This window comes from Grampus griseus (assembly GCF_964374135.1).
Source record: "Grampus griseus genome assembly, chromosome: 10".
NCBI classification, from domain to species: Eukaryota; Metazoa; Chordata; class Mammalia; order Artiodactyla; family Delphinidae; genus Grampus; species Grampus griseus.
Window position 1 is genome coordinate 64,315,330 of NC_139004.1, and position 26,692 is coordinate 64,342,021.

The window sequence follows — 26,692 nt, forward strand, 5'->3', positions numbered from 1 at the left end:
ATTTTTTGAGGAACTGCCACACTGTTTCCATAGTGTACTATTATACATTCCCACCAACAGTGCACAAGTGTTCTAATTTCTCCACAGCCTCACTAACACTTGTTACTTTCTTTCATTTTATTTATTTATTTGATAGTAGTCATCCTAATGGGTATGAGTTGGTATCTCATTGTGGTTTTGATTTGCATTTTCCTAATGATTAGTGATGTTGAGCATCTTTTCTTGTGCTTATTGGCCATTTATGTATTTTCTTTGTAGAAATGTCTTTTTAAGTCCTTTGCCCACTTTTTAGCCACATCGTTTTGTTGTTGAATTATGGGAGTTCTTTATATATTCTGGAGAGTGTAGCCCATTCATTCCTTAATATTTGTACTCAAATTTGCTCATCTTTTTTCCTCCCAAACTAGATGTTTCTTAAGCATTGCCCTCAGGCTTGTTGTGAGGTGCTGACAGCACAAAGGTGACTGAGGGTGCTCTTGGGGCAGCCACAGCCCAGAGAGGAAGCACCCACATGAGGGGAGAGGTGCACCTCAGCCTCCTGAATAAAGCAGGCTATTCTTAAAGAGTGAGTAGAAGTTTTCCAGGAACAGGGATGGAGAGGGCACTCCAGATAGAGGGCGCAGAGACATGGAACCAGGGTGCGCGTGAGCAACTAGCGGATTGTGAACGTGGGTCTGAGTGCTTGGCGATGGTGCGAACAGGTGGGCAGGAGCCAGAACACCAAGCCCTTAGGTGTCTCAGGTAGGAGTCTTGATTGATCCTGTGGATGCTAGGTCTGCTGACTGGTGGTAATTGGTGGAATGACAGAGCTGAGTTTGCCTTTAGGAATAGTCCCCAAAAGCAGTGGGGTCAGGCAAGACCAGAGACGGGGGCACAGGATAGGTGAGAATGCCAGTAGCAGCAGTGCAGGAGCTTTCTTCTGGGGTTATTAAAAAGCTGGAAAAGACAGTGACTGGTCAGATGGAGGAGGGAGGAAGAGCGGGTTGGTGGGGAAGCATGAGCCAGCACGGGGAGCCCTGGAGGGGAAGCGGGTTGGGTGGGTGTTCATCATCAGGAACACCTCATGGCCTTGTGTGTGGGGGGCTGTGAGTGGGAGGCAGGGAGGTAAAGCATGCTGGTGTCCTGGGGAAGGCCAAGGGCGAGGGTGCTGTATGTGTTTCCTGTATAATCAGATCGTCCTTGTAAGCAGGCGGTGACGTGACGCAGAAGCATGGAGGCTGAGCCTTGGGCCAGGCACCCGTACTGCCCTGCCCTGAGTGGCTGTGCTTTCATGCATGTGGATGTGTGTGGCGTGCCCTTTTCACATTCTCTGTCACAGAATCCTACTGTTATGCATCTGTTCTTCCACACAGATTTGACAATTTGTCAAGTGCCCAAAAAGTCTATCCAGACTTTGATTGGAGTTATGTTACATGGGTTAACTTAGGAGGCTTTTGTCTCTTTACTCAAAAAAGTTTCATATCAGGAACTCCCATATTTTGTGTCCTTTTACCAAGTTTTATACTTTTAAAAAATATGTAAATTTATTTCTTTAAGTTCATCTTAGGTAGGCTATGGTTATTGTTGCTGTTGTGAATAGAATTTTCCTGATTACATTTTATTTTTTTTTTTAGATTTTTTTGATGTGGACCATTTTTAAAGTCTTTATTGAATTTGTTACAATATTGCTTCTGCTTTATGTTTTGGTTTTTTGGCTGCGAGGCATGTGGGATCTTAGCTCCCTTACCAGTGATCAAACCCACACCCCCTGCATTGGAAGGCAAAGTCTTAACCACTGGACCTCCAGGGAAGTCCCTTCCTGATTACTATTTTTTTTTTTAACATCTTTATTGGAGTATAATTGCTTTACAATGTTGTGTTAGTTTCTGCTGTATAACACAGTGAATCAGCTATATGTATACACATATCCCCGTATCTCCTCCCCCTTGCGTCTCCCTTCCACCGTCCCTATCCCACCACTCTAGGTGGACACAAAGCACCGAGCTGATCTCCCTGTGCTATGTGGCTGCTTCCCACTAGCTACCTGATTACATTTTAAATTACAGTTGGTTCTTTCAGAAATCTGAGGAGAGAATTGTTGTTTTTTAAAGATTTAATTTTATTTATTTTTGGCTGTGTTGGGTCTTCGTTGCTGCGCACGGGCTTTCTCTAGTTGTGATGAGCGGGGGCTACTCCTTGTTGCAGTGCATGGGCTTCTCCTTGTGGTGGCTTCTCTTGTTGCGGAGCACGGGCTCTAGGTGTGCGGGCTTCAGTCGTTGTAGCACATGGGCTCAGTAGTTGTGGCTCTCGGGCTCTAGAGCGCCGGCTCAGTAGTTGTGGCTCGTGGGCTTATTTGCTCCACGGCATGTAGGATCTTCCTAGACCAGGGATCGAACCTGTGTCCCCTGCATTGGCAGGCAGGTTCTTAACCACTGAGCCACCAGGGAAGTCCCTGAGGGGAGAGTTTTTAAGAAGCGAGTGGTCACTCCTCGGCTTGTCACGAGTCAGGTGTGGCTGAAGCCGCGCTGTGGAGCAGTGCCTGGATTCTGGCACCTGCCATCTACTGTCACATGGCTGTAATGTCTGAAACCCTCTTGATGCGCCTGGCTTACCCGTGTTGTCTTTACCACTCCCAACTTGAATTTCTTGACCTTGTGCTCTATTCACGTGCTACTCCTGTTCTTCTAGCTTCTTATTTTTTTGTTCTTTAGACTCTGTTTTTCTGCATTTTTCTTCTGCCTCTTAGATTTTTAGCTTCTTGAGGGCAGAGATCAGGTCTCATCCCTCCTGATGGTGCCCAGGGTGGCAAGCATGTTGCTTTGTACATGCTAGAGACTTGGCAAATGTCTTATTTGATTTTCTCTAGAAAAGAATAAAACTGTAATATATTTTAAAATAATATTTTTGTATAACTGGCTTTAAAAACGTTTGGTGTTATTTCTAGAGTATGTTCCCAGCATAGGATTCTTGTGTCAGAGGTATAGCTGTTTTATGGTGTAGACAACATATATCCTAATTGCTACACTCACTGAAGCTTTCTAGATCACTTTGTGAATGCATCTGCTTCTTGTTGCCCTGTGGGTTTTTCTTTGTTTTGTTTTGTTTCTTTGGTCTTTTGTCTTAATAGCTATAAGAATTTACCTTGTCATTTTCATCTGTTGAAGCTAGACATGTTAAGTGCTCTCTCTGTGCCCAGTTCTGGACTAGGGCCTGAGGTGAGTAGACAGGTGAAAAAGCATGGCTCCCACACATGAGGGACTTACGGTGTAACCGGGCAGGTTCCGAGCAGCCTGAGGTGTGAGGGTGGTATGGGCCCTCACAACGCCCCTTTTTTCCCCAGGGCTGGGGTCTGCTGGGTCCCCGGAATGAGCTGTTTGATGCAGCCAAATACCGCGTGCTAGCCGATCGCTTTGGCTCTCCGGCTGACAGCTGGTGGCGCCCAGAACCCACCATGCCACCTACTTCCTGGCGGCAGCTGAATCCTGAGAGCATCCGGCCAGGGGGACCTGGGGGCTTATCCCGCTCCTTGGGCCGGGAGGAAGAGGAGGATGAGGAGGAAGAGCTAGAAGAGGGGACCATTGATGTCACTGAATTTCTGTCTATGGCCCAGCAGGACTCCCACACCCCACTCAGGGATTCGAGGTACAGCCAGGGGCAGGGAATGCAGGGGAAGCTGGCTGCACCTTGACATGGGGTGGGGCGTGTTCCCAGGGAGTCTTCTCTGAGATGGGAGGGCCCCTGCCCCACATCTCAGTCCGCGTCTCTGTTATTCATTGGTATATCTACCTGTTCTTGGGGAAAGCCACTTGTGGCCATGTACTGTATGGCTGGGCTTTTGCGAAACAGCAGCACGGACCCTCTCTCCAGCTCACACTTGGGTCCTTCAGAGGCCCAGTAACTACTCTGCCTGCCCACTGCCCCTACCCTCCTATCTGTTTGGGGGAACTGAGGGAGCGCCAGGTGTGCTTTGTGTCTGTGAGAGGATCACAGGCCAAGTGGAAATGCCCCAGCCTCCTGCAACTATGCAGTATCCTAGCCCCTGGGTCTCAGAGCAGGTGAAATTGGCCCAGGAAGAGAGTGCTTTTTCACCTAAACTTTTGGTCCTCCCAGGGGGGGTTCCTTTGAAATGACAGATGACGACAGTGCTATTAGGGCTCTGACCCAGTTTCCGCTTCCCAAGAACCTTCTGGCCAAGGTGATTCAGATAGCGACATCGTCCTCCACAGCCAAGGTGAGCTGGGTCTCCTATAAGTGTGTGTGAGACTGGGGAGCTGTCTTGGTCAAGTCTGGTTTTCCTCCAGACCAGGTGGGAGGGAGACTACGTACGGGAGGGCCGAAGATGCCCGTTCTCCAAGCCCAGCCTGGGCCAGCTGGGGGAACTCCAGGTCCTTGGAGGGTTGAAGCAGCAGGGACAGATTGGAAGTCAGAACACTGGAGCAGAGGGAGGGGGCTGGGGACTGTAGGAGTGGAAGACCTATATCTGTTCAAGGGTTGCGGGCAGGAAAGGAGGGTTTGGGGAGGGGGTGGCTGACTTGCTGAGGTTTTCATCTTTGTTGTCAGGCTGAGGGGCTTTGGTTAAGCAGAGCTTCTCTCCAGGTGCAAGGCCTTTTTGATCCCCCAGGATGTGCTTAGTTTTTAGCTTGTGTTGACAGCTTCAACCTGCAGCTACCATCATACCTGTTTGCTTTGAAAGTGCTGAGAGGACAGTGGACTAGGAGGGCAGGTAGTGGCATTGCCCAGATGCCATTTCCTCCTGTGAAATCATGGTACCACAGGAGAAGCAAGGCCAGGATCTGGGAGCTGCAGCCCCACAGGGCTGGCTTCTGCCTGTTCAGTGGCACTTCTTTTGTGGCTGATGCTTGGTACCTGCTCAGATGGGGGTTAAATCCATCTCTGTGTCCCTTGATATTCTGCGAACTCCTGGATGTTTTCATTCCCTAACTTTCTGTAACCGTCTCTCTTGCCCTTTGTGTAGAACCTCATGCAGTTCCATACTGTGGGCACCAAGACCAAGCTGTCCACCCTCACCCTACTCTGGCCCTGTCCCATGACCTTTGTCGCCAAAGGGCGTCGCAAAGCAGAGGCAGAGAATAAGGCGGCAGCCCTGGCTTGTAAGAAACTGAAGGTGAGTGCAAGGTCCCTGGTGTGATGCATGAGATGTCTTGGAGCTCCCTGCTACCCTTGGCAAATGGTCCACTTTTCCAGGAAATGAAATCTACCACTGCCAGGCTTTTGGCCTGGGCACTTAAGTATCTGGTGTCCCAGCCTTGCTCGTCAGGCTGTGGGGTGCTGTTTCCAGGGCTTCTCCACAGTCCCTGTGGAGGTGCTTTGCCCGTGAGCTCAGCCGTTTCAGCACTGTTGGCTGGAACCTGGGTGAAGCCAGGAGGAGACATGCTTATCATTCTGAATGGTATGGAGCTGGAGAAATGATGTCTTTGTTGAGGGACAGACTTGGTATCTAGAAAGATCTTGATAACTTGGGCTTTGTGGCCAAAACAAACCACGCGACGTTCATCTAGGATGAATATTGAAGGGATCAACATCCAGGTGAAGGCAGTGGGGCTTACAGCTAGCAATCATTTTGAAGCGGCTTTGGAGGTCAGCTGATAGCCCAGTTGTGGGAGTTACCTGAACCCGTGGGGGTCTGGTTTGCAGAATAAGAGAGGAAGGAGGCCCTGTTTTACTCTGAATGGTCGGATATACCTTTGGTGTACATTTGGCTCTGGGAACTGAATTTTAGATAGAGCTGATAGTGAGGGGTACCAAGATCCTGGAGAACTGAAGAGGGATGGGTTCAGGTAAGTGGTGAGAGGGAATGGATGTGTCATTACCTGTGGCTCAAGAGGACAGAACTAGGGCTAACTGGGAGAACTTCGAGGAAGTCTAAATTTTAATTTGATAGACAAAAACAGTGATGAACTTGAGAACTCTTGTTTTAGGAGGGTATTTCCACTGTCCTGGGAGTATTTAATTCAAATTTGTGAAAACTAACGTTGGAATAAGATTGCACCTGTCACCACTGTTCAGTCTGCTAGTGTCCACATTTGTCCCCCAAAAAATCACTTTTCGTTGACTGGTTTTATTAAGCAACCATTACAGATTGAAACTGAAAAATAAATGCATTGACAAAAAACAAAAACAGACAAAAAAGTGATGAGAAGACGACCCTCAGCATGTTAGAGGCCTGTCTCAGGAAGGAGCAAGCTTCTAGGTGGCAGCAGTGTTCTGAGAGCAGCTGACTGCCCACGGTCAGAGAGGCTGTAGGTAAATTCTCACAGTCCTGGGAAAGGACAGAGGGCTCCCCTGCAGCAAGGTGGCCCTGTTGGCACCTCTTCTGTTCTGGCACGAGGAGGCTGGGGAAGGGGATTGGTCCCTGTGCAGGTAGACTTCTTAAAGGAGGGAGTGTTTGCTCTGGGTTTTGGAGGGTGTGCGGAATCCGGACATGAAAGACTATAGGGGAAAATGACTGGTTTTCCACATTTGCCCAGTGTGTTGGAATGCTTTGTCTTATTTCTGGTGGGTGGCTTTGGGCATATAGGGAAATAAAACAGAGAGTTTCCCTTCCAGTGGCTTATTTTATCAAGGTGCATAAGTATGTATTTCCGGGAACTTCCGTGTACGTTTGTACGGTGGACTGGGTGTCATGCAGAGACAGGTGGAGGTGTGGCAGCTGGACGTGAAATGTGGCAGGGGTGGGCGGGCAGCGAAGGCACAGGAGCCTGTGACTGGGTTCCGGGGTGGCTCAGGGCCTGGCCCGCCTGTCTCAGGTGGGGATTCACGGAGGTGAGCCTGGGCTGCTGTGGGGACTCCGGCTGCTCGGGGAGAGGATTCTCTGCGGCGCCCGTCTGTGCGGGTGGGGGCTGTAACACTCAGACACGCCAGGTCTGGTTTTGCTTGAATCATTTTTAACATTTTTTTTTTTTGGTGGAGACCTAACATTTTCCTGGTTCCTAATTTCTCCCTCCTGCACCATATTGGCCCAAACCCAAAAATGTCTTAGAAAAGAGGTTGCTCTGCACGACTTCTCTAAAGCTCCTGAGCAGGTCTGGGCCAGTTATGGGGAGACAGGCATAGACCAGCCTCCCGTGTTCCCTCTGCAGAGCCTGGGCCTGGTGGACCGGAACAACGAGCCGCTCACCCACGCCATGTATAACCTGGCCTCCTTGCGCGAGCTGGGTGAGACCCAGCGCCGGCCGTGTACCATCCAGGTGCCTGAACCCATCCTCCGCAAGATAGAGACCTTCCTAAACCACGTAAGAGAATCCCCACATTCCTCTTCACCTGCCCGCCTTCATCTACCCAGACCAAAAGCTTTCACCTGCAGCAGGCGGTAGTGACTCCCCGCTTTCCCCACTGGGGATGGAGCCTGGGCACACTTTTGCCCTGAGCAGTCCTGTCTTGCCCACGAGGGTCCCAGGGCAGTTGAGGACTGAGTCCTGCCCGGCGGGTGGGCCATAGCTTCTGGCCAAGGTGAATTGTGTGGAGGGGCTGGCTGGCTGTGGGTAAATGAGAAGAAGCTATTTCTCTTCACCATTTTGTTTGCCTCTCCCGTCCTCCAGTACCCCATGGACAGTTCATGGATCTCCCCAGAGCTCCGGCTGCAGAGTGATGACATCTTGCCCTTGGGCAAGGACTCGGGGCCGCTGGGTGACCCTATCACAGGCAAGCCCTACATGCCCCTGTCAGAAACAGAGGAGCTGCGTCTGAGCCAGAGCCTGCTGGAGCTGTGGCGGCGGCGAGGGCCGGTCTGGCAGGAGGCCCCCCAGCTCCCTGTGGACCCTCATCGGGACACCATCCTCAGTGCCATCGAGCAGCACCCGGTGGTGGTCATCGCCGGGGACACGGGCTGTGGGAAGACCACGCGCATCCCCCAGCTGCTGCTGGAGCGCTACGTGACCGAGGGCCGAGGTGCTCGCTGCAACGTGATCATCACTCAGCCGCGCCGCATCTCGGCTGTGTCCGTGGCACAGCGGGTCAGCCACGAACTGGGCCCCTCCCTGCGCCGGAACGTGGGCTTCCAGGTGCGGTTGGAAAGCAAGCCTCCAGCCCGAGGTGGGGCTCTGCTGTTCTGTACCGTGGGCATCCTGCTACGGAAGCTGCAGAGCAACCCCAGCCTGGAGGGCGTGAGCCATGTAATCGTGGACGAGGTGCACGAGCGGGACGTGAACACGGACTTCCTGCTGATTCTGCTCAAGGGCCTGCAGCGGCTCAACCCGGCCCTGCGGCTGGTGCTCATGAGTGCCACAGGTGATAACGAGCGCTTCTCCCGCTACTTTGGTGGCTGCCCTGTCATCAAGGTGCCCGGCTTCATGTACCCTGTCAAGGAGCACTACCTGGAGGATATCCTGGCCAAGCTGGGCAAGCACCAGTACCCACACCGGCATCGGCACCACGAGGTGAGGGGATACGCCCGCCCCGTCCTGCCCACGGCTCCTGGCCTTTTCTCCATGGATTCCCCTCCTCCTTCCCAAGCCTTGGTTTCCTTGCTAGAAATGGGAATGATCAGGCCTTCTTGACAAGGGTGTGGTGAGGGTTGGAGGTGATGTGTCACGTGCCTTGACCTCACCGAGTCGCGGTGGCCGTGTCCTGTGCACGACCCTTGGCCCCGGGGCTGTGACTGGCCTCTCTTCCCCCACCCCAGTCTGAGGATGAATGCGCTCTCGATTTGGACCTCGTGACTGATCTGGTTCTGCACATTGATGCCCGCGGGGAACCAGGTGGGTGCTTTCTTCTCTGCCCCGTGCCCACCCTGCTCTCCCATCTGCCGGGAGCCACTAGCTCATGCCTGCAGGGCCCTTTACAGGTGGGATCCTCTGCTTCCTGCCTGGGTGGCAGGAGATCAAAGGAGTGCAGCAACGCCTCCAGGAGGCCCTGGGCATGCATGAGAGCAAGTACCTCATCCTGCCAGGTGAGAGCATGTGTGCAAGGATGGTGGCCCCTAACACCAGGCTTGCCCTCTGTCCTGGGGAGTGACTCACCTGGGGCTCAGGGCCTTGGGTTTCTTAATAGGCTGCACTACTTTTTTGCTGGCTTTGTGACCTCTACTGGGCATATTACTGATCTGGACTTCAGTTTCATCAAAATAGGGTCAAAATCCCTGCCTGCCCTCATATGGGGAGGTTTTGGCTGGAGCAGTGCCCGTGACCAGTGTGTTCTTGCTGCCCACCAGTGCACTCCAACATCCCCATGATGGACCAGAAGGCCATATTCCAACAGCCTCCCGTTGGCGTGCGCAAGATTGTCTTGGCCACCAACATTGCTGAGACCTCCATCACAATCAATGACATTGTGCACGTGGTGGACAGCGGTCTGCACAAGGAGGAACGCTACGACCTGAAGACCAAGGTGGCACCCATCTCCTGGCCCTGCCCCAGCCCAGATCTACCCTGGGCCTGTGTGTCTGGAGAAGGCCACACCTGTGGGATCTCCCTGTCCCTGCTGTGGGGGGCAGTTGAGGAGCTGAGTGAGGTGAAGGCCAGGCGCAGGGGAGCATGGAGGAAGGCGTGTGGTCTGTGTGGCTGCTCACCTGCCCCCTCCCCCAGGTGTCCTGCCTGGAGACCGTGTGGGTGTCACGAGCCAACGTGATCCAGCGCCGGGGCCGGGCGGGCCGCTGCCAGTCAGGCTTTGCCTACCACCTGTTCCCGCGGAGCCGGCTGGAGAAGATGGCCCCTTTCCAGGTGCCGGAGATCCTGCGCACGCCCCTTGAGAACCTGGTGCTGCAAGCCAAGATCCACATGCCAGAGAAGACGGTGCGGCAGAGGTGGGCGGAGTGGGCCCTGGGAACGTGCAGGTGGGGTGCGGGCTAACAGGCTCTGCCTCGTTCGTGCTGTAGGCAGTGGAGTTCCTCTCCAAGGCCGTGGACAGTCCAAACATCAAGGCGGTGGACGAGGCCGTGATCTTGCTCCAGGAGATCGGTGAGTGGTGCAGGGCTGGGCCGGGCTGCGGAATGGCTGTCAGGGGCGGGACTGACGGCTGAGCTTGCAGGGGTGCTGGACCAGCGGGAGTACCTGACCACTCTGGGGCAGCGCCTGGCCCACATCTCCACTGACCCACGGCTGGCCAAGGCCATAGTGTTGGCTGCCATCTTCCGTTGCCTGCACCCGCTGCTAGTGGTCGTTTCCTGCCTCACCCGGGACCCCTTCAGCAGCAGCCTGCAGAACCGGGCGGAGGTGGACAAGGTCAGACCCAATGCCTTTGCGTGGCCCTCTGTTCTCCCTTCCGGCCCTCCGCTCCCTTCGGTCCCGAGGTGGCTTCCTCTGGTCCCTGCCCTGTGACCCTGGCACCCGCCTCCCCTCCCAGGTGAAGGCACTGTTGAGCCACGACAGTGGCAGCGACCACCTGGCGTTCGTGCGGGCTGTGTCTGGCTGGGAGGAGGTGCTGCGCTGGCAGGACCGCAGCTCTCGTGAGAACTACCTGGAGGAAAACCTGCTTTATGCGCCCAGCCTGCGCTTCATCCACGGTCAGCGGGTCCCGAGCTGCCCTGAGCCCCTCCACCCTTCCCACTCGCACTGGGCCGGTGCACAGTGAGCTGTGAACCAGGGGCCCTAGGTTCACCCTGACTTTGCCTCCCCAGGACTCATCAAGCAGTTCTCAGAGAACATTTATGAGGCTTTCCTGGTGGGGAAGCCCTCGGACTGCACCCTGGCCTCTGCCCAGTGCAACGAGTACAGTGAGGAGGAAGAGCTGGTGAAGGGTGTGCTGATGGCGGGTCTCTACCCCAACCTCATCCAGGTGCTGCCCTGGGGAGGGGGCTCCAGGCCATGACCTCTCCTTCCATCCCAGCTCCTTGCTCAACCCACCCACCTTCTCCTTCATCCTTGCAGGTGAGGCAGGGCAAGGTGACCCGGCAGGGCAAGTTCAAGCCCAACAGTGTCACGTATAGGACCAAATCCGGCAACATCTTGCTGCACAAGTCGACCATTAACAGGTGGGGGACTGTCAGGCTGGGGCAGGGCAGCTCGGGTGGTTCAGCAAGGGGCCTCACCCAGCTCTTTGTTCCCTAGGGAGGCCACACGGCTACGGAGCCGATGGCTGACGTATTTCATGGCTGTTAAGTCCAACGGCAGCGTCTTTGTCCGGGACTCCTCCCAGGTGCACCCACTAGCTGTGCTGCTACTCACCGACGGGGACGTCCACATCCGTGGTGGGTACCTGCACACCTCCTGCCCCACCGCTTCTCCGGCTGCTCTGCCTCCTCAGGGGTCCGGCCTCACTCACCCGGGCTCCCCGCGTCTCTCCCTTCCTCTAGATGATGGGCGCCGGGCCACCATCTCCCTTAGTGACAGCGACCTGCTGCGGCTGGAGGGCGACTCACGCACTGTGCGGCTGCTGCGGGAGCTGCGCCGGGCCCTGGGCCGCATGGTGGAGCGGAGCCTGCGCAGCGAGTTGGCTGCACTGCCGCCCTGCGTGCAGGAGGAGCACGGGCAGCTGCTTGCGCTGCTGGCGGAGCTGCTGCGCGGGCCCTGTGGCAGCTTTGATGTGCGCAAGACAGCTGACGACTAAGCCCCGTCTCCGCTGGGGCCATGTACAGAGTGCAAATGTTTATTTAAAATAAAGTTCTATTTATCCCTTGTGAGCATCGCTATCCGCTGGGGCTCCCCAAACCAAGAGGAAGAGTGAAGGCTCAGAAGGGAGGGCCCCAAAGTCTTAGGAGAGCAAGGGGCTTAGAACCCAGCCCTCAGGAGCTTGAACCACTCATGCGGGTTCTTGGCTTGTGCTGCTTGGCCCAGTCTAGTCGTCTTTGTCACAGCCGCGGTGGGAGGCAGTGTCCTTGCGCGTGCAGCAGGGCCCGCAGCCTGGATCCTCTCTGGCTGGCTGTCACTTGCTAACCCAGGCAAACGGGGGAGGGAGCAGTTCCACAAGCAGCCTTAACCTTTGGTCACAGCCACAGATTCACAGACGAGGGGCTGAGGTCAAGACTGCACGCTGCACCCCAGTCCCTCAATGCGAGGGGACAAGCTGGGGGCTGTGGGGGCCTCGGATGCTGAAGACGTAGACAACCAGGACGTATACAGAAGACAGGGCCTGCGTGGTGGGACATACGAGCTTTATTTGTTCTGGAAATCATAACAACAATCACAGATCAACATGGTTAACGGCTGAGCCATAAGCAAATGGGGAAGTACAGAAACGTTCCAGCCCCAACAGCTGCAGAATAGAACACAGCACACAGGGCCTCTGGTCCCACCTGTCAGGGCGGCCTTCTCAGCTTCTCTGGCTTGTGGGACCCTTCAAGGGAGCTGTGCCCAAACCACCTTTCAGAACACTGACCACTCCAGCGCCCCCTAGAGTGCTCTCCGCCGGGGTCACCTCTCCCACCCCTACCTTTGGCCAACGGAGTAAAAGGACCGAGAGCTTGTTGTCCACCCCAGCATCAACACAGGTGCAGGTACCTTTAGGCCCAGCACTGTCACCCCACTGCATCTGGCACCCCACCTCCCACTGCGTTCTCCCAGTTTCATCTCACCCTTTCTTGCAGACAAAACACGGATGCCCTGATGTCCCTGGCGCCGTTGAAGCACTGTGTGGACAGTCTCTGGCCCTGGGAGTGCTTTTTCCACAAGACCCCTGCAATTTCTTGGTATGTGCTTGGGGAGCTGGGGAGATGGTGTCAAACCTCCCTGGAGAAAATGCTACCTCAGAAAGGGAGAGCACCTGCCCAGCCCAGACACCCTCCCTCTACATGGACTTCAAATCTGATCCTAGGTCAACAGCTCCCACCTTCTCAGCGCCAAGGGATGCCAGAGGAGGAGGTGGGGAGTGTGAGGGGCCAAGTCTGCACTGCAGAAAATGCTCTTCCAGAGGAGAAGCCTTGGAGACTCCCAGGCCATTTCACTACAAACTGTTACGTTTTAATCCTTTATTAGAAACCATGCAAACTTTAATACAAAAAGTACAAGTGCAATAAGAATCTTCGTGTCAATACAATTCCCGGGACTTATCATTGCAGCCATCCCAAGACCAGGCCTAACCAGGACACACCCCTTAGGCTGGCCTCTCCTCTCCTCTCTCCCCTCTCCAGTCAGGCCGTAAGGGAGCCTGGATGGCCCATCTCATGTACTTATTTTTAAATTTCCAGACTTGATTCCCCACTATCCACATGAGTTCTGAACACATCAGGCTCCCTGGCAACTGAGGGCTCGAGTGTCCTAGGTTGGAGGCTAGGAGGAATTTGACCTCCATGGCCCTTTCCAGCCCGACCTTGTCTCCCACCAGATCCCAGGGAATGAGACAGACATAGATGCCAAAACCAGCCTCTTGGTTAGAAAAGAAAAGCAGCATACACACAAAATGCCAGAACCACCAGTCCACACTCTGACCAGCCCCTAGCGGTCCCTGCCTGCCCTCTAGCCCACAGCCCCCCACTGCACCTGCCCTGCCCACACCACCTCCGGGGCCGGGGCCCCAAGCTGCCCAAGGCAGGGCAGCCTCCAATGCCTCACCTCCCAGCTGGAGGCTTCAGGATCTCCCTTCCCTGTTTCCTTTAACACCTACCAACGACTTTCATTCAGACATGGCTTCAACCTGCAAAACTACTCCACCGGTTTTCAGGTTATTAAAAAAAAAGATAAAAGTGTGACAGCAGCTAGGTAGGTATGGGAAGCAGCGGGGACAGGCAGCATTGCCCCTGACTAACTTGGGGGAGGGCAGCAAGAGGTGCCTGGTGCCACCTGTGAGGTGGGCACCACTGTGGGGTCAAAGGAAGAGGCAGTGGCTTAGCAGGCTTCAGGGTACGCAGTTAGCACCCAGCCATCACGGGGACGTCCACTTCCACTCTTCCCTCCAGATGGACCAGCGAGGAGGGAGGGTATGTCAGTTTCTCTTGGGTTTGGTCCAAAAAAACCAAACAAAGAGGAGGTTGGACTCCGGTTCCCCCCACCCAGATCCCAGGAGGTCCTGAACTAGCCTCCCCTACCCCACTTTCCACCCAACCTTCTCCGCGGAGCAGCGGCGCAATGGTGAGGACGGGGGAGCCAAGCAGGGAGCCGGGTCTGGGGCCGGGAGTGGAGGGAGCACGGGGGTGGGGCTGCTGCCACCCTGGGCAAGTGAGGCAGGAGGGAGGGAGGGAGGGAGGGGCCTAGAGGGCAGCCCGGGAGAGGGAGCTAGGGGCCCAGGTGCCTGAGCTGGGGCCGCCAGGGAAGTGGAGGGGGGCGGGAGACAATGTCGGCCCCGTGGTCGGTGCGGGCCCTGGCGTTTGCCCGGAACGTCAGCCTGTAGGTCTCAATCTGCAGTGACACAGGAGGAGGGAAGGGAGAGGGTGACGGGGGAGACAAGAAGGGGAACACGGGGGACGGAAGACGAGACCAGAATGTCATCATTAGATGCCTGGAAAATAAAACGTTGCTTCGTTAAAATTCAGGCCACACTCCGGTAGGAAAACAAAGGAGTTTCAATCTGCAGCCAGTGGCAGGGCCCCTGGCTGGCCCTTAGGCCGAGCCCAGCCACTTACTTGTCTCCTGGATCTGGCTGTCCAAGGTCTGGGCCTCCCTTTGGTCACCACCCCCTGCCAGGGTGGTGTGGCCACTGAGGCCACTGGCTGAAGTGGGGGCGCCAGCTTCAGGCGCTGCCTCAGGGATGGCCAGCTCCTCCCCAGCTGGGGGGCCCGGACACGGAGGGGCCTCGCTGCCACCGCCCTCAGTCTACAAATGAAACAGTGGGGGAGACAGTGCAGGGTCAGTCGGGGAGGGTGTGGGATGGTGATGGTGGTGGGTTTCACACACAGTCCCCACCCCCGCTGTTGCTGCTCCCCATTGGCTCAAGGTACAGTCACCTGGGAGTCTAGACCAGGTGCCCCCCCGCCCCCCCCGCCAGACCAACTCCTGGCCTGGGTGGCAGGGTGCTGGGTAAGAACTCAGGCTCTGGGGCAGTAAAGCAGTGCAGCCTGGCTAGTGACACGCTCTGAGAGCCTCCTCTGGGAGACGAAAGGCTTCGTGAAGCCTCTGACATGAGAGGTGAAAGGTGCCTGGCTTCTCAACAAGGCTGATGCCAGATCACAACACTTATGACAGCAGATTGTTAGCAAAAAAGCTAAGGAATCATCTCAAGATGTGGGTCTGGAGCCACTAGGGCGAGGGAGCTCCGGGAGCTTGAACCAGTTCCTGAGGGGTGCAGGCCGCCACCTCAGACCTAAGGGATCCCAGGGCACTCCCTACACATGCGAGTGTTCGGAGAGGCTTTCTCGGCCATTCCTGGGGCAGCGCTGCCCGTGTATCCATCATTCATGCGCCCCTGACAGAGGCCTCCTCTGTGCTGGGCATCTTTCTGGGGCCTGGGGACACAGGAGGGAAGAAGGTGTCCAAGGAGGTGTGAGGGAGACTGGGGGGGCCTGGCGAGGAAGGCCTTGTGGTGGCCGTGGACACCCAGTTTGAGTCCAGAGCACAAGAGGGAGGGCTGCTGGGAGGCACTGGCGAGCTGGCACACCTGTGCTGGGAACGCCCAAAGGCGACAACAGGAGAAATCAGAGCAGTGAAAGAAACGGGCCTCTGTGTTAGAAAAATAGTTCCAGAAGTGATAAGAAAGGGAGGTGATGTGAGTAAAGAAAAGACTTGCGGTCAGAAAGGCCCAGGCGTGAGCCCTGGTCTGCGTGCACCCGTCGTGTGGCCGGGGACAAGTGACTACACCCAAGTTAGTGCCCCGGGGGTGCTGACCAGAGAACAGCCCCTCACAAGGTGTGGAGCATGTCCTGAGAGGCTGCGACAGAGGGAGCTAGTCCGGGCTTGAACAGAGCACTGAGGTGGGTGGGACAAAGTGCGGGCTGGGATGGAGCCGCGCTGCGCGGTCAGATGCAGAGGAAGGCCCGGAGCACTGCTCGTGTCCCCTCTCCCTCGCCCACCCCTCCCTGAGCAGCTGCAGCCACCCTCAGGCTTGGAAGCCGGCAAGGCGCTGCCCCCACGGCCCTGCTACCCGATGACACGGAACAAAGGACAGACAGCATCTTGGCAGACAAAAGATCTCACAGTACTGTGGAAGGAGCGCAGAGGGAAGAGAGGGAGGGAAGGGAGGAGAGGCCCAACCAGGATGGGAAGCCTGCCGCCTGAGTGCTCTCCAGAGCCCGGCCCGCGCAGGCCTCCAGAGGGGTGGATGCCAGGCCTGCCGTCACGGGCAGTAAAAATGTGCCATTCCGCTCCCAGGCCCAGAACAGAGCCTGACACAGAGCAGGTACCGAACACTCCCGTCTCAGGAGGTGCTGCGAGAACGGTACCACACAGACCCCGGCCTTGTGGGGACCTGCACTCCAGCCCTGTCCCTCTGAACATGGCTGAGATGGGCTCAGAAAGGCAGGCCACGGCTCTCAGGAGAACGTTCCATCTCCAGCTGGACAGGTGAGAGGTGACCCGGCTGGGGCCTCTTCACCTCTCCTGCCTCGCTCAGGACTGATGACAGACGATGGAAACAGCAATGGTGTGGGTGAAACATGACCCCTGAAGAGACTGAGGGGCGGTGACAGGTGCCCACCTGCTGGGACCCAGACTCCAGCCGCACAACCCCACCCCCCAGCTGTGTCCCCGCCAGGACCCACTCACTACCTTCACGGCACCTCCTGCAGGCAGGTGGCCCACGTTATCAAGAGATCCCACCTTCGCCTGGGCTTTCTCCTTGAAGTTCAGCTTTTGACTTTCGATCTTGACATCTCCTCCACCTGGAACCAAACAGAAATGGGTCACTGCGGGTGGCAGAGAAATACCCCTACAGGCAAAGCCAGGAGGCTGGCCAAGGACTGGGATGTGCCCAGTATAGAAATGGGGAAAAAGTGACCTGCTCTGAGGACAAAGGAAGAGGCACAGTGAACACATGCTTTCAGTCTCATAAACACCCTGTTGGTCAGGGTCAAGATGCTGGAATCCTGGTTTTCCAGCTGCCACCACTGATACTGGAGGAGAGGAGTGACTTGCTCAAAGTCACCAGCGAGCCAGTGAGTCACAGGATGGAGTATGGTCTAGGTGAGCAGTTTAACTGAATCTCACTGTCATGAAAAGAAGGGAAGGCAAGAGGCGGGAGCAGAGGGGAGGCAGTCTGTACACAGGCAACGTTCACAGCTCAGCCAGAGTGAGGCCATGGGATCAAGGGCCAGAGCACTGTCACTGGCCACCCGGCCCCTCAGCTTGGCTTTCCCTTGAGCCCTTCTTCATTCTCCCATCTCCTCCTGGCTCATATCACCAACCTCAACACCTAGCTGCCTGCCAAATTCTCCAGGTATCCTACCCACTGGATTTCTGGCCCCTTGCAAAAACTGGACCTCAAGTCACTCAGTGTCACTAGGGAAGGAGGTATCTCACAGGACTGGATTTTCCAGATAGAAGGAAAAATGAAGGTTAGTTAAGGGGCAAAGTGTTTTGATCCTTTTACACAGAACACCTTCTAAAATGGATGACAGTTTTTGCTGAGAGGGAAGGGAGTTTTCTTTGCCTTCCCCTTAACTGGCCCGTGGCGTGGCGACTGATCTCTGAGACACCAGACCTGTCAGCCAGTGTGCCTGCCACTACAGATACGGCACTACCCCAAATCTGCTGCCGACCCAGGGTCCAGGACACACGAGGCTCTTAGGGTACAGCCGAGCCAAGAACGCAGGCCCTGCTCAGACAACATTGCCAGTGGCTCAGAGGCCTCCACGGGGGCGCCAGGCCACCTGTGCTGCTGGCAGGAGAGTCTGCATTGCTGTAGTGGCAAGATCCACATGGGCAGGCCGAGGCGGCATTATTGAATGGCTCCCTATCTCCTGCTGGAGCTGCTGGTGAATGCTTCACTGCTCGAGAATACCCTTTGCTCCTGAGTCTGACAGGCAAGACCCGACCACCACTCTCCAGAGCTCCTTCAGCACCAGCTCCTGAACGCTTGCCTGGGAGGCTGAAAAGGGTTCTTAGCCCCTAGCGTACCTTTCCCCTAGGCCTAGGTCAACAGTGCCATGCACACAGCAGGTCCTCGAGACGCTGCTGGTGCAAATGGCAAACCTTCCACACTGTTCCTCCTCCAACTAAAAGGTTAGTGCCCAGAATCCCCCCTCCCTGACAGGGACTGAGGACTACGTTGTTTCTACTGCTGTGCCCTGGGTGTGTGGCTCCAGGAATCTTCATGGAAGGACAGAGACATAGGGGTGAAACCTGGGACAAGGGAGGCACCACTCACCAGGCTTGTGCTTAATGTTAGCCTTGGACCCACACTTGGAGGAGACCTTAGAGATGTCCACCTTCTTGTTCTGAATCTGAACCTGAGGAGAAAAACGCACAAAAAAGTGACTGCCTCAGTGAGAGAAGGTGTACTGCCAGGTCCAAACCCATGCTCTGTTTATAGTCTCCAAACCCGAGGTCAGAGGCCGCCTTCTCCAAAGGCTTCCCTGGCTCTAACCTCACTCCATCCCTTCTTCATACCATCTCTTGAAGGGACCTCAGCACCAGCTCTACACTAATCGCTTCAGGTGCTCAATCATCACCTACAGCGTACCTACTACCATCAAAACAGCAGCCTCTACTCTGGCTCATCTTTCCAACAAGGCTGCAGTTCTCCCTAAACAGAAACTTGGGGAAATGCACTTTTCCCAGCCACAGATCTGGCAGCTGCTAAAGCAAGCCACCACGTGTCCTCGGCAACAGTGACAGGCTCATCTTGCGCCATCCCTGAGATGACCTGTGAGGAGTCAACAGAGGTCACTCGCCACGGCTGGGCTCTCGCCAGGGTGTGGAGTCCACACATCTGTTGACAGTGTGCCACAGCTGAACCTAGTCCTCAAAAAAAGAATAGTTGATAAGGGGAAGTTTCGCTTTATAGATATATTCCAGCCAATAAATGAAGAAAGGACAGGATAATTAGAGTCTCACCACAGTGCACCTTCACTGAACTCATGGTTTTGGGCATCAACAGCCGCCAGCATCACGAGGAGTGAGACGACGAGAAGAGTGAGACATTATGTTTCCTGATAGAAACACCACCACTGCCTATGAACGTCTTGCAAAAATGTGGGGAAAAATATCAAGTCTGAATCAATCTAAAGAAAACTGTGGGTGCCCATCATCGGATGAATGGATAAAGAAGATGTGGCACATATATACAATGGAATATTACTCAGCCATAAAAGGAACGAAATTGAGTTATTTGTAATGAGGTGGATAGACCTAGAGTCTGTCATACAGAGTGAAGTAAGTCAGAAAGAGAAAGTCAAATACCGTATGCTAACACATATATATGGAATTTAAGAAAAAAAAATGTCATGAAGAACCTTGGGGTAAGACAGGAATAAAGACACAGACTTACTAGAGAACGGACTTGAGGATATGGGGAGGGGGAAGGGTGAGCTGTGACAAAGCGAGAGAGAGGCATGGACATATATACACTACCAATTGTAAAATAGATAGCTAGTGGGAAGCAGCCGCATAGCACAGGGAGATCAGCTCAGTGCTTTGTGACCGCCCGGAGGGGTGGGATAGGGAGGGTGGGAGGGAGGGAGACGCAAGAGGGAAGAGATAGGGGAACGTATGTATATGTATAACTGATTCACTTTGTTATAAAGCAGAAACTAACACACCACTGTATACCAATTATACCCCAATGAAGATGTTAAAAAAAACAATAAATAAATAAAAAGAAAACTGTGGGACTAATGAATACGTTAAGTGAAACCATGGGGACATCCTCAGCAGAATCCAAATTCTAGGACAAACCACTCAGTTTACTCTTGAAAAATATTACCGTGAAAAAAGAAAAAATGAACAGGGAACTTGTAGAGTAAGAGAAACCTAAGATTATAAGATGCAAATCAACCAATCACAACTTATGGACCTTACTTGTTTCCTGATTAAGCAAACCTGTTTAACATGCTATGGGATTTTATATACATATGTATATTAGAGTTCTTATCTTTTAAAGTTACATATTGGAATATTTGCAGATAAAAGATATAACTGAAACTGGCTTCAAAATAACTGGGGTGGGCATTTATAGATAAGACTGGCCACAAAGATTAATAAATGAAGCTGGGTAAAAAAGTACATCCAATTCACGTTACCATTTTCTCTACTTTTGTATATGTTTGAAAATTTCTATAATTAAAAGTTTTAGGGACTTCCCTGGTGGCGCAGTGGTTAAGAATCCGCCTGTCAATGCAGGGGACATGGGTTCGAGCCCTGGGCCAGAAGATCCCACATGCCGTGGAGCAACTAAGCCCATTGCGCCACAACTACTGAGCCTGAGCTCTAGAGCCCACGAGCCACAACTACTAAAGCCTGCGTGGCCTAGAGCCCCCGCACCACAACGAAGAGTAGCCCCCGCTCGCCACAACTAGAGAAGGCCCATGTGCAGCAACGAAGACCCAAGTCAGCCAAAAATAAAGTAAATAAATAAATTTATATATATATATATATATATATATATATATATATATATATATATATATATATATATAAAGTTTTAAAAAGCTTAATTGCATCTCACTAAGTTAACAAAGCCTCTGAGACAAGCTCTGCCTTCCCAGGCTGGTACATAGAAGAGCCACAATCCGCTTCCAAAAGATACCCCCAACCTGCTCCCCTAGCCCCCGGCCTCCACTGACGGCTTTGGCTTTAGGGAGCCACGTGCTGCTGCTCTGGCCTAGGATGTGTGTTTCTCGTGCTAGCCCCAAAGTCGCCTGCAGTGACGCCTGGCAGCCAGCACCAGCCTGTTCACCACCACCCCGGCATTCTCGCACCTCGCTCAAGCCGTGTGCTCACGTGATCTGCCCCTGGCCTGCAGGCCGCTGCAGGTGTCAATACTGCTACTGAAGTGACACTGCCAACAGGTCTCAGAACCCATTAACATACACACCCCTCCTTGCAAGGGTGAAATGGAATTAAAACAGCTGCAACATTTAAACTGGGATCAGCCACAGAAGTAGCTGCTATGTTCTCACCCGATGGCCTCTCAGTTCTCAACAAGAGGCATGTTTATGTGTACATGGGGACATGTGGGGAGTACTGACCAGGATCCTGTTCCAAGCCACGAATCCCTGTGGTAACCCCAGAATTTCTCTCTGGGGTAAGGAGGGCCCTGTGGGGGAATGGGGTTAGACGCGTACGGCTGGTGGCCACCCTTCTTATACACAGGTATATTTATGGTGGCTTTATGGAGGGGCTGATGGAAGGCAGGACAGCGCCATAGTCCAGGCTGTTTACCCTCATCTTCCCACTGGAAACACTGTCACAGGCATTTTCCTAATGCTCTGCTGTTTAAGGAAACCTCCTAAAATGAAAACTCTTTTAAAAAGTACACTCCCTCACCAAAAAAATCTTGTTTGAAATCATGTGTAGGCAGTGTGGGAAGACCATACTAGGTGACAGATGAACGAGGACTATTTTCAGAGCTCTGACATACACCACACAACATATATAAATGCATTTCTGTGTCACACACACACACACCCACACACCCACACACACATGCACGCAACCCAATTCCCTCAGAATCCCTGTTCACCTTCCGTTTGCATCTAGGCCAAAGCCTAAGAGGAAAAGCTAGGGCCAGTGCCTACCTGCGCCCTTCACGGGTTGGATCTTTCTCACCTTAACCACACTGCCTTTAAAAGCTTCCCCCACCTCTGCCTTCCCACACTGGGATGGCTGATCTCTGGCCAACTTCCAAGTTGGCCAAGAACCAGCCACCCGAGTGCCAAGGATGCAGTTTCTGCCCACGCCAGGAAGAGCCAGTGGTGGGGAGATGACCAGGAAGGATGTGCAGTAGGGGAGTTGTGCGGGGGGAAGAAAGAGGTGTTCTATGTTTGCACCCTCACAGCAGAACTGCAGGGTTGGGCCCTCTGTAAGCCATGGGCAGGACGACATGACCACCAAGGGGGCAGGGGGACAGAGCCTAAAAATGAAGAGGGTAAGCAGAGCAGGACTTAATCCAGGTCAGGAAAGAGAGGAGAAGGAACTGAATGAACCCAAGGGAGATCAGGACAGGGCAGCTCTCTCCCTCTTGGGGTGGGAGAGAAGCTAGGGGAGAGGCGGTGAGGGCAGGGCTCTGTCACAGGGACGTGGAAAATGCAAGTGTGCTCTCCACATACCAGATGACAATGGTGATCTACACCATCTCTCCCTAGACCAGGACCTCCCTATGAGCCCCAGTCACCTGTGTCCCTAACACAGATCTTAAGGGTGGTACCGAGTAGCAGCATGATAAACAGGATGTCTAGAGGGGAGAGAGAAAGAGCCAAAAAGAAAAGGAAATAGGAGGAAGGGGTTGGAAAAGGTAAACAGTGGGGGAAGGAGAGCAGAAAGAAAAGAGGGGGAAGGAAGCAGGGAGAGAAGAGGAGAAAGAGCAGAGTCACAGAGATGCAGGGAGGGCACAGGACGGGTGGGAGCACGTGGAACACAAACTCCCTGCTCTACAACAGCAAGGACTCGAGGATGGGCTCTGGAGAAGTCCGGACATCTGTCTCCAGGTCAGGACCACTGCACCCCCAAGAGCGGACTCGAGACAGACCGCGTCCCTCAGAACAGGTCTCTGAACCCCTAAGGCCTCCCACCCACAGGGGCAAAAGATGTCAAGTGGGTGTCACCCAGCTGTCGTTTAGGGCTCACCAGAAACACTCAGTCTGAACACATTTGAGCATCGGGGTCCCCCCGACTCCGCTCGCCCGCCAGGGCGGGGCGGCCCTCTTTCCAGGGTGCCTCAGACACCAGCGGCCCCGAGCGCATACTTACATTACCACCTCCAGGGACATGCTTAATATTGTCCTTGGAACCACACTTGGACTGAATATGGCTGTAGCTCACTTTTTTGGAGACTATCTGGACCTGGAGTGTTAGAGAACAGAAAAAACAACACAAAGGGAGAGGGCTGGTTAGAACCGACACGGGGCAGGCAGTGAGTCCACACGTGACCACGATGAGCTGCAGGGAGTGCTGTTAAAACCCCACCTTCAGCAGAACTGCTGTGGAAAAGCACAGGCCAAGGAACTGGAAGGAGCAGGAAAGGGAGTGAAAACACGAACAAACAACACAAGGACAGAAGATGTCGCCAGAGTGCTACATGGGCATCCTCACTGCTCCTGGGGGCCGGCTGCAGTTCACAGGGTGCAGACAGCAGTGGCCCCAATGCCCACTCAGCCACGGCCCACCCCCCGCCTGCTCTCTCCCCGACGCTCCTCTCTGCAAGGGTCCTGCTCATCCGGACCCGTCCTCACCCAAGGACGGCACTTCCCTTAAATCTGGGGCCTGGAATCGCTGCAGCCAGACCTGCTCTAGGAAGCAAAGGCTGTGTGGAGAAGCCTGGGGCCGCTGGCTCACGGCCCAGATCTGATGCTGATGGGAAGGAAGGGACCCGAGGCCGCTGGACCTGCTATGCAGAACCCTGGGCACCAGGGGGCACAGGCCGAAGCCACACTTCCACGCAGAGCCCACTTGTCTCAGGACTCAAGAAAGCACAGTGCAATTGAGGTTTAAGTCTAGTCTTCTTTTTGATTCCAGGGTAAAACCCCTTCCACAATCCTCCAGATGCCCAATCCTGTGCCCTGTTTCATGTGTAAAGAGACTAGGCTCTGGGCAGAGCTGCAGTGAGGCACAATCTGGGGGGGCACCTGCACAATGTGTTGTATATAAACGGCTCCCCCTGGAATGGAGCAACACAAAGGCTCAGGATCCAAGATCTGGGACAAATAATTCTTTTTGAGCCTTCTCAAGAAGGAATAGTTGCCAGCGTCCTTCCTTCCTTTCCTTAGAGCACTTCACAAATGATGTAGTAGCCCCCAAACTGAAGGGTTCTCCCCAGAGTAGAATCTACCCTGAGAAACTCCAACTGTTCCTTGCCTTCTTTACATACATCAATGATGAACAACTGGTGAGCAAACCACTTTCCTAGTGAACCAGAGACCTACAGGACCTCTAGAAGCTCCCAGGAACCATGGTGCAGCCTTCCCCACCTGCCAACCATACAAAGTCCTTGCCCTGGCCACCTACCTGCCACAGATAAGGGCAGAAGGTTCCCGGGGCAAGAGGAGGGCCCTGGCTCCAGGGTGTGGAGACAAGGGGAAAGAACCTAGCATTTCCCCGCTGCATCCAGGTGACGGTGCAATCCCTATGCTGAGTGGGTTTTCGCTGGGAATCAGCATCCTAACTTTCAGTACAGAGGTCCTTGGAGAACCAGGACAAATGAAGCTATCTCCACACCCAGAGGTGTTGAGAGGGGCCTTCAGTTGAACTTGAAGGACAGGGGCTCCAGGGTTCCTATTGCTGGAAGGTTACCAGTGCCACGTCTTACTGAGGAAGAGGCTGGGTACTCTGTGTTTGTGTACATAATGGGTATGTTTCAGATCAAGGTCAGAGTGAAGGTAGTGACTGAAAGTGTTTGGATCCATTTTATCCAGCTAAATAAATATTCCCTAAAGGGCTAGTGGGCTCCTAGCTCTGTTAACTTTCAGGTTAATAGAGAATACTTTCTGATGCCCGAGTCATCAAACACAGAGGAAGGAACACAGGGAGAAGTAGAAACTAGTTAAGGATAAGAAAAAAGTGCAATAGAAGGGAAAGTGACTGAGGCTGGAAGAAACAGTTGACCATCTTTTTACCTTCAAGAGGTAAGAGTCTAAATAAAACTCACTTTCCCAGCAGGCGGTTTCTGTGCACTGCCAATTGGGCCGGCTGCTTTAGTGACTGCGTTAGGTTCAGGCTTTCGAGCTGGAGCAGCTGCCTCTGTTTTTTTCTCTACTTTGGCCTGGATGGAGATAAAGGGAGGGCAAATTTCAAACCAAGAGGACAAGAGCCCAGATACAAAGAAGGGAAGAGGGCTGAAGGGGACTCGCATCCAGGCCAGGCCACCATGCAGAAGCAGGTCACCCTTGCTCCTAGAAAAAAAACCACCGATTTGCCAGGGCAGACCAAGCTGGAGGGAGAGGGGCTACAGACCAGACTTGAGACACGAGGAAGAGATCAAGACACCATTCGTGGAGAAGAGGCAAGAAGGAGGCTAAATGAGCGATTCTCTTCTGAGTGTGTACTAGGGTTTTCAAATCACAATGTCCCACCCCCCTGCCCTGTGTTCTGATATGCCCCAAGCAAGCTGCCATGGTCACAGGGAGCTATTACTGATGATGGGAAGTGCCACACCCTCAGGTACGTTGGAACAGAAAATACTTTCATCACCAGACTGAGTTACTGAACTCTCCACCAAGACCTCCTGCAACTTTTGCACCATGAAAACATAAGAAGAGCATGGGCCAGGGTGGGAAACAGGCAGGCCATCACCACCACAGCCCCAGATGCCTGGCTGGGTACGTTAGAGCCATAATCTCTTGTCAAAAGCAACTCTTGGGCCCTTATCCCAGTTTTCCATCAGTGTCTTCCAACAGCACCAGGATTCTACTTCATTTTGGACCCTCTTCAATTTTTTAGCAGCTCTGGATTGAAGCAATTTAAGTATCCTATCCTGAGTGGCGGGTGGGTGGGGGGAGGCGTACGCCGGTGGTGGTGGTTTAAGTGCTAGAGAATGAGGCAGGAGGTGAGAAGGTTGCTGCTCCCGGGACTTTGAACTTGGACTTTTGCCACCACCTTTTCACACATAAAATCCCCGTGGCTGCTAATAGTTAACAAATAATTCTGGGATGGATGCACCCAGAAAGTCCTTAAAGTGAAGCGCTGTGTCCAGCCATGCTTCTCCATCTCAACACTCTATCACCTTTGTTTAGGAAAGCCAGGGGCTCGCAGCAAGTCACCCTGGCCACAAGAGGACACTAATCCTCGTTCAGACAGACTCTCCACCCAAGACACAGCATAGGGAACAAAGAGGTGGTCCATCTTCTTTCTGCCTATCCTGCTGTTCACAGTGCAGGCGTTAGAAACAGAACAAACCAGGTTCCCGCCCAGTGTCTCTCACCTGTTCAAGGCTCAGAGGCCTCCTCTGTTTGTTTTGTAAAGCAGAACCCTTTTTCCTCCAAAAGTGTAAGCCTAAACCCCAAAATGCAGAACAGGAGAGGAGAAGAGAAAGCTCAGAGCCACCTGCTTGCTGCTGCTGGGAGGCGGAGCCCAGGAGGAAATTCCCTGACGCTGAATCCAACGTCCTGACTGCTCCCTGCATGGTGGGCCCTTTGGGCTGATGCAAGGACATGCCTGGGAACGGTGCTTAGATGTGGCAGAGGAAGAAGCAGGGGCCAGCCTGCTGAGGACCCCAAGCTCCCTGGACTCACCCGGCCTCCTCCAGGCTGGTGCTTGATGTTTTCCGTGGAGCCAACCTTGGAACGGACATTCTTCAGATCAGGGGCAGAAGCATTGGTAGCCACGCGGCCCAGCCTTGGGGCAGAGGAGCTGGGCTTGGCTGCCGTGGGCTTCTTGTCCACGGAAGGAGTCCCAGAGGGCCGGGGAGGGGTGGCTGTGGGCTTGACGCGGCTGGGAGTCACCCCTGCTGGGGGTGCCGCCCCAGGGACGGCGGCGCTTTTCTTCACGGAACTGGTGGAGGTGTTCTTTGGGCGACTCACGTCAGCTGCAAAGGTGGGAGTGAGAGATAACGGGTATGCAGGGAAGAGAGCAAAGGGAGCCTTAAAGCCATGGAAGAGGTGGGGGTTTAAATCTGGGATCCACGAAGCGGGGGATGGGGTCTTACCTGGTGCAGACTTCGTAGCCATCTTCTTGATGTCTGCAGGTTTCCCCTCAGTCTTGACCGCTGCACAAATGTATACTTTTTAACATCACGATTAACAAAATAACCTACTGAATGGCTCATCCAAAACTGAGATTCATGCATTCATTCAACAATTACTGAA

At 53.9% G+C, this 26,692-nt stretch overlaps 2 protein-coding genes across 35 annotated transcripts in view; one reads left to right on the forward strand and one right to left on the reverse strand.

Moving 5' to 3' along the window:
• DHX30 (DExH-box helicase 30) overlaps nt 1–11,554 on the forward strand; it is a 30,484-nt gene extending 18,930 nt beyond the window's left edge. For 5 of the 6 annotated variants that reach the window (XM_082664910.1, XM_082664911.1, XM_082664908.1 and 2 more), the window contains 16 exons: nt 3,320–3,621; nt 4,090–4,210; nt 4,955–5,104; nt 7,080–7,232; nt 7,539–8,375; nt 8,621–8,696; nt 8,783–8,887; nt 9,149–9,324; nt 9,522–9,728; nt 9,812–9,893; nt 9,964–10,157; nt 10,279–10,438; nt 10,553–10,710; nt 10,803–10,906; nt 10,983–11,122; nt 11,228–11,554. In XM_082664910.1, the coding sequence (XP_082521036.1) occupies nt 3,320–3,621; nt 4,090–4,210; nt 4,955–5,104; nt 7,080–7,232; nt 7,539–8,375; nt 8,621–8,696; nt 8,783–8,887; nt 9,149–9,324; nt 9,522–9,728; nt 9,812–9,893; nt 9,964–10,157; nt 10,279–10,438; nt 10,553–10,710; nt 10,803–10,906; nt 10,983–11,122; nt 11,228–11,481 (3,219 nt within the window). In that variant the 3' untranslated portion in view covers nt 11,482–11,554. The remainder of the gene's footprint in view (nt 1–3,319; nt 3,622–4,089; nt 4,211–4,954; nt 5,105–7,079; nt 7,233–7,538; nt 8,376–8,620; nt 8,697–8,782; nt 8,888–9,148; nt 9,325–9,521; nt 9,729–9,811; nt 9,894–9,963; nt 10,158–10,278; nt 10,439–10,552; nt 10,711–10,802; nt 10,907–10,982; nt 11,123–11,227) is intronic. The other variant, XM_082664913.1, reaches the window with a different exon arrangement.
• Nucleotides 11,555–12,823: 1,269 nt separating this feature from the next.
• The window catches only part of MAP4 (microtubule associated protein 4), a 167,548-nt gene continuing 153,679 nt past the window's right edge, over nt 12,824–26,692 (reverse strand). For 18 of the 29 annotated variants that reach the window (XM_082664897.1, XM_082664900.1, XM_082664884.1 and 15 more), the window contains 8 exons: nt 26,533–26,592; nt 26,120–26,412; nt 24,538–24,651; nt 22,644–22,736; nt 18,103–18,184; nt 16,506–16,618; nt 14,429–14,618; nt 12,824–14,304 (listed from right to left, as the gene is read on the reverse strand). In XM_082664897.1, the coding sequence (XP_082521023.1) occupies nt 14,297–14,304; nt 14,429–14,618; nt 16,506–16,618; nt 18,103–18,184; nt 22,644–22,736; nt 24,538–24,651; nt 26,120–26,412; nt 26,533–26,592 (953 nt within the window). In that variant the 3' untranslated portion in view covers nt 12,824–14,296. The remainder of the gene's footprint in view (nt 14,305–14,428; nt 14,619–16,505; nt 16,619–18,102; nt 18,185–22,643; nt 22,737–24,537; nt 24,652–26,119; nt 26,413–26,532; nt 26,593–26,692) is intronic. The other 11 variants (XM_082664893.1, XM_082664890.1, XM_082664881.1 and 8 more) reach the window with 4 other exon arrangements.